The sequence below is a fragment of the Quercus lobata genome, chromosome 9 (assembly GCF_001633185.2).
Source record: "Quercus lobata isolate SW786 chromosome 9, ValleyOak3.0 Primary Assembly, whole genome shotgun sequence".
Taxonomy (NCBI): Eukaryota; Viridiplantae; Streptophyta; class Magnoliopsida; order Fagales; family Fagaceae; genus Quercus; species Quercus lobata.
Genome location: NC_044912.1, coordinates 51,281,438 through 51,290,992, shown reverse-complemented (window position 1 = coordinate 51,290,992; position 9,555 = coordinate 51,281,438). Strand labels below are relative to the sequence as shown.

The following is a 9,555-nucleotide window of genomic DNA, read 5'->3' as shown; positions in this document are numbered from 1 at the left end:
TCTTCTTTGTTTATTACCAATTATTCCATATTCTTAATGCTTCTCTAAATTTCCTTCCTTATTGAGACTTTTTCTTTGCACCTTGAAATTTAAATTTCTTAGCCCACAATTAAGCAAATTGGGTTGCTCATTATAATTTGGACGTGCCTATAATATCTCTGAGATAGTTTAGGCCCTTCCCCTCGTCTTTTATATATAACTAAAAAAGACACTCAGAAGTGAAGCTCTAATTGGAGGGCCACAATTTGCTTAAATGATTTTTCTTTTGGGAACTGCCAAGAAAAAACACACAAAATTACAATAAGCCATTTTGTCAACCTAAGATTTCCCAACCTTAATATGTTTTTCAAATTGTGCGTCCAACTTACATATAGAATTGTGATAGTTTTTAGACTCCTTAAAAACACAATTGGATTAACCTAGGTAATTAGCCAAGTTGTTACTTAGTCCAAATTAACAAATCTAGGTTATCATAATCAAAACAATCATATCATGCAAAGTAACGGAAAGATAAATAACACAATGATATAATCACCCAGGAAACCAAACCGGTAAAAACCTAGGGAGGATTTAACCTAGCTATCCTCAAGGTAAACTTGAATCCGCTATGAAAGAATCGAAATTGTTCAACAGGACTTAGACCACTAACATCCTATTGCTACTCACCAGTAAAAACTTACTGACATGACCACATGCAAGCTCCGAAACCACGAACTCCTTCTTTCTTGGATTCTCCAGCAAGTACAAGCACACTCGCTTGTGTTTCTTTAAGTTCTTATGGCAGCAACTGAATGATCATCAAGCTCTTGAAGAAATCTCCTTCTTGATAATCCTAAACTTGTGTAAAGGAAAGCTCCTCACAGATCTCACAAGATATTTATACAAACAGCAATATAAGCAACACTAAAACGTGGCTAGGGTTTGCCTTATATACCTAGGGCAAATTAGAAAACCCTAAACGTTTTAAAACAAACTAGAGCTGAGTTGGAATTCTACAGAAAATGCATTTGACCCGATTTTCGATTGATCGAGCCTAAACTTCGATCGATCGATCCAAGCCGAGAAGCATAAATGATTTCTGCATCAGCTTGTTCCAACTTTACATAAATGAATCAACTTTGAGCAAGTCTAAACACAACTAAACATCTTGTTTTGATCATGGTTTGCCAACAATACACATTAGAGTTCTAAATACATAAAATCCTAAGTCTTTAGAACCTAACAAATTGTTAAAACAATTCCAACTTTTTTAACCTCCGCTCTTTGATGACAACAGACTTTACCAATTGAATTAATTGAAACTTAAATAAAATAATTCCAACCTATTACTCTCTTCTCAACCAAAAAAAAAAAAAAAAAAAAAAAAAAAAAAAAAAAAAAAACCTAAAGAATAGAATTTAATAATAATAAAATAAAATATTAAAAAAATTAAAATCCAACCTATTCTTAACTTAATCATTACCATAAGAAGAGAGCAGCACTAGAACGTAGAGTAAAAACAGTACCAGTAAGGATAAATCGGAGGAGCCTTGATGGGGGTGGCTCAACATTTATTGATTAATCAAGTCAAATCCAACCCTTTTCATTAATAAATTGTTTACCAACCAAACATTAATGGAGAATATGCTTAAAGATTTCAAAACATTAATGGAGAATATGCTTAGAGATTTAACGCACATGTGAGAGATTATAAATTAGATCAAACAATGAAGAAAATTGGGCCACTACACTCCCACTCCGCCACTCGCATTGATTACTAAAGCATATAATAAAAGGTAAAGACATTATTGTCGAACTCTCATTAATGATCTCTAACAACTTCATAGGTGCTCAACGTGTTTAGAGATTCTTAAAATAATCAGAAATTAATGTTTCAAGTTTTATAATACTCTATTATAAAACTCAACTCACCATGTTTAATGTTTAAAGATCAGAAATTAATGTTTCAAGTTTTAGCTCTACTGTAAATAGTGGAATAAGAGATTTAGGATTCGATTCCCGTCTACACTCAAAACTAATTAGTGTCTTGATCTAATAATAAAGAGCGTTCATCAGGAACGGATGTTATAAGTAAAATCTATATCTAATAAAAAAATAGAGCAATACTACAATTATAAACTTTTTTACAACTTTTCACAGACTGTGGAGATGACAAATTCTTACTAGTTCACAGATGAGACCATCATTGACATCAATTTTTTACTTACTAATAACCTCTCACTACATCAATAATTTGTAAAAATTTTGTAACTCTAACATTTTTCCAAACTAATATTCGTCTTATAAAAAAAAAATTTGTAATAATACATTATTGAATTTGTTAAAAACTTGCTCGTTTGACTTTTTGTTTTTTTTTTTTTTTTTGAGAAGAACAAACTAACTTTTTTTTTTTTTTTTGGCTGAGTAACAAACTAACTTATTTGGATCCACACAACATATCCATGTTAATAGTTGCTCAATAATAATAATAAATTCATAAGTGATAACAGTTATCCCATTCTTATTAATTGTGCCAACTCCCAACCTTATCATGTCACGATATGGAGGAATTGTAAATGCAACAAAAACTTACCCATGTAGGCATGTACCATTATGATCATGCTGTGCTTGTATAAAGAAAAAAATTGGAAAATTACATTTTCTAAATCAAGTGTTTTTTTTTTTTTTTTGGATAGAAGTGTAATTTCCTTTAATTATTTTCTAACACAACTTTACTTTTAGTTTTTTTTTTTTTTGGGTCAAAGAGTGACAGGGATAAGAGATACATGGATTATTTTAGATTTATTATTGGAGATATACTACCTTTAAGTCTTAAACATCAGACAGTGACACATGGCCTAAATGACTAAATCTCACTTTGTCAGCCTAAGATCACGTTTCAACTTTCAATGCTTGCATAAAAAAAGATCACGTTTCAACTTTCAATGCTTGCATAATTTTCCAAGGAGTCATATGAAAAATCCAAATAAATAAAGAAAAACGTTAACAAGTGTCCTTAATGTACTGATTAATAATTCATTTAAAGAAAGTTTTTATAGAAAATGAAAAAAAAAAAAGTAATTAATATTTTGACAACTTTTTTCATTTTTCATAAAAATAGTATCAAAACTTTCCTAAAATAGAAATAGAGCATTTTAAAATATCAATTACAACTTGAATATGAGGCATTTTATTAATGGAAATATGGAATGAATGGACTCCTTATTTATTTATGGCAAAAAAGCTGTCAAAAAAGTTGAAAAAAGTTGTTAAAATATATATATATATATTTTTTTTTTATAAAAATTTTCTTTAAATAAATTATTAAGTATGGTTCTAAGACCACTCGTTAGCATTTCCTAGGAACATTGACTCAAACACAACTACTACTGCTTTCAAAAAAACACACTCACGCACACACAGCTATTAAAGTGAGACATTACTAGCAGCAATGACATGTAGGAACTAGAAACACGGCTTTCTTAGAAATTCAGGCACACAAAGGTCAATGGAGGAAGTTGGAAGCAGAGGCAGTGGAAGCCAGAATGGGTTTTCTTGGAAGGTGGCCTCACCAACATATCACCATGGTTCTACCAGCACTAATGGCGGTGGTTTGTCCTCAGAGCATAATGGTGGAACTGAGTCTCTCCTTGAAAAAACAGGTAAAGAAAGACCAAAAGGAGTTCTTTATTTTATTTTATTTTTCCTCACTTATGATTGAATAGAAGAAGCAGAACTCTAAAGCAAAAGCAACACTAATGGCTTGAGTAGCAAACTGGCAAAGCCATTAGATTCTTTTGAGTAATATGCACTTAAACGAAGTCCTGCTGTACCCAAGGTTGTAACTATTGCATGATATAATGTTATGTGCATAAATATATTGTCTAAACTCTGCATATCTATTTCTTTAATGCAAAATCAATTATGTCAATTGCACATAGCTTTTTGGGTAAGTTCCACTATTAAAGAGTGATGAAAAGGTTTGAGTTCTTAAGTGTTCAACTTACATTGAATGTGAAAATATTTCTTTTGAGGATTGTTTTTGTTTGAAATCTCTTTTGAGGATTGTTTGGCCTAAGACCTATAAATATAATACTTATATTCACTTGTCTCCTTCTCAAAGAAAAAAGTCAAAAACATCTTAATGGTTGAAAATTGAAATGACTCTTTCTTATTACTCTCTTATTCTGTCTGATCATTGTCTCTCTAACTCTCCTGCCCCATTTCCTGTCAAAGAACCTCTTTATTTCATTGTAAAGATTTGGTGGTTGATAAATCTAAGGATGAATATAGTGTTACACCATTATCATTCTTTATTTGATAGAACGAAATTCTAAATGATTTGGTATCATGTACACCATTAAATTCATGAAAATATATTCTGAACCATGAAATGCATCTATTTTACTTCAGGAAAAATAAAGAGGACCTTAATCTCCCTCTTAAAACAATTTCCCACTCAATTAACGAAAGAAATCAACCACACAAGCTTCCCACCATCAAATTCTCCAGTTTATTTTTCCATGAGATTGTTATAGATTGTAGTGGGCATATGTGTGAGGTGATATGCTAATCTGAGAATGTTGTGAAATTTTTATGAATTTTTGTTGTGTCTATAGCCTTATTGCTAATAAAAAGCTTATGTGCTGCGTGGTTTCAAGTGAATTTTCTAATGGGTATTCTGGATTGAAAAAAGGTGTTGATTTTTGGGATTCTAAGACTAGTCCTGGACATGTCACACTCACAGCAGAAAATTCTGGCATTCAAAATGGTGGCGAAATTAAACTTGAAGTTGAGGATAAGTGCAAGGATGAAGACGCATATGTTGCTAATCCACCACTTTCCCAGAACTCACTTCAGAACCAAAATGCAAAGGATATTTCTATCAAAATAGAAAGTGAACTGAAAGAGACAGAACTGTATCTTGAAACACTATACAAGAAACCTGGCAAACATGATTTCTACTGCCCTAATTGTAAAGTTTGCATCGACAAGGTCCTTATTCGTAGTGAAGAAGTGAAGTGCCCAACATGCTTCGAATTCCTCAAACCTATAGGTAATTTTCATTCTAACCTCATTGGAAAAACTATATTTGCCTGCTACATGCTAGATGTAATCAACAACGTTTGGTTGTGTTGTGTTCACTCATGATGGTCATGTAATTCAGGGTCTCTTATAAACATGGAGTGTAATAGTCTAGCCAAAGGCTGAGACACTACTTTCTTATAAATTAAAAAATAATTGCCCTATTGTGTCACGATTTCCACTTCTCATGTATTTCATGAATGGCTTTGCCATGCTATGACATTTTTTCCCTTTAATTCTTATATATAATACAGACAACAACTTTATTAACTATATTATCTCACTTTAACAGGCGAATGGATCTTTGGTGAGTGGAAATCTTCTAAACGAGGTATTACATATGCTGTGATATTTCAGAATGTTGGGAAATATTCTGTTTTCATAGGTTCAGGCAATTTCAACTTCTAATTTTCTGTGAAATTCTACAAACATTTTTTGGGGGTAGGCGGGGGTGGGGGATGTGTGTGGAGAGGGTATCTCATGGGACCATCTTCTCACTCACACATGCTATGAGAGAAGGGTCTCATGAGACCATCTCATAAGATGCTTTTACATTTGGGTTGGGGGAAGGTGCCATTGGGCTATAAGCCTACTAACTATATATATGAAGATTAGTGATGTTTAAGAACTATAATGGTCCAAAATATCTAGAACACATCAAACTAATTCTATAGTTAAGTTGAGATTTGCGATGATTCTAGTAAATTGCTATATCTCATTCATGTTATGTTCGCATTCTCAAATGGTATCTTCCATACATTATTATGCAGAAAATGATCCTGAGATTCCACGCGATGACAAAAGGCCATATAATAGTGCAATCACAAGTTTAGGTGTTGTTATATCTGTCGCCAGTGCTGATGCCGCTACAAGTAAGTTCTTAGAATTTCCACTATAATAAACTTTAGCTTAAATGACTACTAGAGGTCTACTTTGTTTTGAAATCAAATCAAAAGTGATTTCCACTGGAATAAACTTTATCTTAAATAACACCCTCTCCCTCTATAAGAAAAGAACATAGGGTAAACTAGTCATGATGTTTAAGACCTATAATAGTCGAAAATATCTAGAACACATCAAACAAATTCTATCTTTAAGCTGAGACTTGCGATGGTTCTAGTAAATTGCTATATCTCATGCATGTTATGTTCTCATCATTAGCAATGGTTCTCAAATGGTATCTTCCATACATTATTATGCAGAAAATGATCGCGAGATTCCACACATTGACAAAAGTCCATATAATAATGCAGCACCACCATCAACTAGTGCAATCACAAGTTTAAGTGCTGTTCCATTTGCAGCCAGTGCAGATGCTGCTACAAGTAAGCGCTTAGCATTTCCACTATAATAAACTTCAGCTTAAATGACAACTACTAGTGCTCTATTTTATTTTGGAATCAAATCAAAAATGATTTCCACTATAATAAACTTTAGCTCAAATGACACCCTCTCCCTCTATAGGAAAAGAAAATAGGGTAAACTAGTCATGATGTTTAAGGCCTATAATGGTCCAGAATATCTAGAACACATCAAATTAATTCTATCGTTAAACTGAAATTTGTGATGATTCTTGTAAATTGCTATATCCAATGCATGTTTTGTTCTCATCATTAGCAAAAGTTCTCAAACAGTATCTTCCATACATTATTATGCAGAAAATGATGCTGAGATTCCATGCGATGACAAAAAGGCAAATAATAATGTGGCACCACCGTCACCTGGTTCAATCACAAGTTTAAGTGTTGGGCCATCTGCAGTAAGTGCTGATGCTGCTTCAAGTAAGCTCATAGCATTTCCATTGTAATAAACTTTAGCTTAAATGACTAACTAGTGGTCTATTTTGTTTCAAAATCAAATCAAGATTGGTTTTTCTTCTATAATAATCTTTAGCTTAAATGACCCTCTCCATCTATAAGAAAAGAACATAGGGTAAACTAGTCATGATGTCTAAGGCCCATAATGGTCCAAAAAATCTAGAACACAATATTTTCTTATCTTTAAATTGAAATTTCTGATGATCCTAGTAAATTGCTATATCTCAAGCACGTTTTGTTCTCATCATTAGCAACAATTCTCAGATGGTATCTTCCTTACATTCTTATGCAGAAAATGATCATAAGATTTCATCCGATGACAAAATGGCAAATAATAAAGTGCAAGTGCAAACAGCACCACCACTAACTCCACCGTTGACATCGCCACCACCTCCTGCTAGTGCAGTAAAGCATGAAATCCTGAAAAGTATTGTATTCGGTGGTTTAACTGAGTCAATCACAAGTTTAGGTGTTGTGACATCTGCAGCCAGTGCTGATGCTACTACAAGTAAGTGCTTACAATTTTTATTTGTTTACTTCTTTTATTGTGGTAAAAACAAATAACAAAAACAAAACAAGCAAACTCAGTATATGAAACAATTGCAACTACTTTCTGTCTGATTTTAGGACTTTTCCAGTATAGTGACTTGGTATATGGTTGATTATATCTGTCATACTTTTGCCATGTAACTATCATATCAACTCATGTCTTTATTTAACACAATTGGCAATCGTTTATAATTTATAATTTAATTGAACTATTCTTCGCTTAAACACAAGTAAAATTAAGTTTGTATTGACAAATGCAACAAAGACAATGTTATATTTTTCAAAGAAAATTAAATTCAATGCAACAATGTGTTTGGATTTAATTGGAGAAGCTAAGGAACTCTACCTAAGTTTTACTCCTCTTCTTGGATTTGCCTGTACTTAACAAAATATGTTCGTTGATTATTTATAATATTTAAAAAAATTAAAACTAATAATAATAATAATAAAAGTTAGATTGGTAAATAGTAGCTTATCTAATCCATATTGAGCCTAATACTATTATACTAATCTTAACTTCTTGTTTCTGATTGAATCATCTACCCCAACCTATCATTCATTTCTGGCAGTAAACTTTTCTATTTAGCATATGTTTGTTAGGTATTAACTATTTCCTAATTGCAGTGAACATTATAGCCTTGGCATTGGCAAACCTGGTTGGTGGACTTTTCGTCATTGGTCATAATGTGAGTTTTTTATTTGTGTATAATTTTTTGTCAAAACTTCCAACGCAAATCGCTTAATTCATCAATTCATACACCTTCTTTCCATTTTTGTCCCCAGAAACTTCTTCAATTTGATCAATAAACAAAACAGTTGCAGTAATGCCTCAGATGATACATTATGAAATTCTCTAAATCTTGACATAAATTTTCCTATACGGTTAAGTTATGCAAATAAAAATCCTTAATTAGAGGTTTTTGTAAATATTGTACAACACGTCTTAAATTTAGCTGATAATTTGAAATATGTTATGTGGTATGAAACTTGTTTCTTTAAGAATAGCTTTTAACCTTGATCTTGAACTAATACTATAAAATTACAGCTTAAGGAATTGAAGAATGATCCATCCAGAGTGGCCTCGAATGGAACAGAAGAAGAAGTGGATCGGTACCAAGAAGTATTGGGGCAGAAAAGGAATTTCATTCTTCATGCCTCAGTTGCCATAGTATCCTTCCTTGTATTTGGCTTAGTGCCCCCTGTGGTCTATGGCTTCTCCTTTTATGAGAGTGACAATAGGGACCTTAAGCTTGCAGCAGTTGCAGCAGCTTCTCTTTTATGCATCACACTACTTGCCATTGTGAAGGCTTACGTCCAAAAGCCAACCGATTGGTACAACTATATCACAAATATATTGTACTACTTGGCAATTGGGCTTGGGGTCTCTGGCATTTCTTTCTTAGCAGGTTACTTGGTTAGAAAACTCATTGAGAAGCTCGGTTGGTTTAAGTCGAGTGTAGCTGCCACTCTGTCCCTTCCTGAGATGAATTTAGTGAAACCTGCTTGGGCATCCTATTGATTTCATGGGATCCAAACATGTTAATGATGCCAAGTGGCTGCAAACATCATCATTAGCAAATAAAAATTCTTTGTTTCACACTGAATATTCCACTTTATATTCTACTCTAATTACAATTTTTCACACACAGATTTTGTTTTCTTATTAAAGTAATCAAAATGAAAAAAAAAATATAAAGTGAAATACTAAAAGTGGGACAAAAAATTTTGTATTCATCATTAACAATGTTTTTTTTTTTTTTTTTGGTGGCTGTAATCAAGTATTATTATCATGGTGTTGTGAAGCATGATGCCAATCCTGAGCCACAATGGTATCCTAATGATAGCACTGGCTATTGCAGTGGATTTTGAATAATATTCTAATGCCACAAGTTTACTTTCTAAGAATGAAAGGTCACTTCTTCATTTTCAGAGGGACTGAGTGAGTGAGTTCATTGTTTATTTGGACCCATACGTTCATTAATGTGCTTTACTCCTTTTTTATTATTTATTATATCCTCCCATTTATCTTGTTCTTAAGCAATACTCACAAGTGAAATCAACACAAACTTCATGTACAGGTAATAAAGATCAACTAGAGCCTAACTGTGCCTGCATCATAAGTAAC

At 32.6% G+C, this 9,555-nt stretch overlaps 1 protein-coding gene across 6 annotated transcripts; it reads left to right on the top strand.

The window, feature by feature from the left end:
• The first annotated feature begins 3,387 nt into the window (after positions 1-3,387).
• On the top strand, positions 3,388-9,120 carry LOC115959815 (membrane protein of ER body 2-like). 6 transcript variants are annotated; one of them, XM_031078406.1, is made up of 9 exons: positions 3,388-3,641; positions 4,676-5,035; positions 5,357-5,371; positions 5,835-5,936; positions 6,267-6,389; positions 6,723-6,845; positions 7,174-7,389; positions 8,055-8,116; positions 8,476-9,120. In XM_031078406.1, exons 1-9 carry the CDS (start codon positions 3,488-3,490, stop codon positions 8,947-8,949), a joined length of 1,629 nt encoding a protein of 542 aa, XP_030934266.1. In that variant the 5' UTR covers positions 3,388-3,487; the 3' UTR covers positions 8,950-9,120. The 6 variants fall into 6 exon arrangements, with proteins under 6 accessions (XP_030934266.1, XP_030934265.1, XP_030934269.1 ...); XM_031078405.1 differs by having other exon boundaries at positions 5,357-5,395; XM_031078409.1 differs by having other exon boundaries at positions 4,730-5,035; positions 5,357-5,395; positions 8,476-9,027.
• Positions 9,121-9,555: the final 435 nt, after the last annotated feature.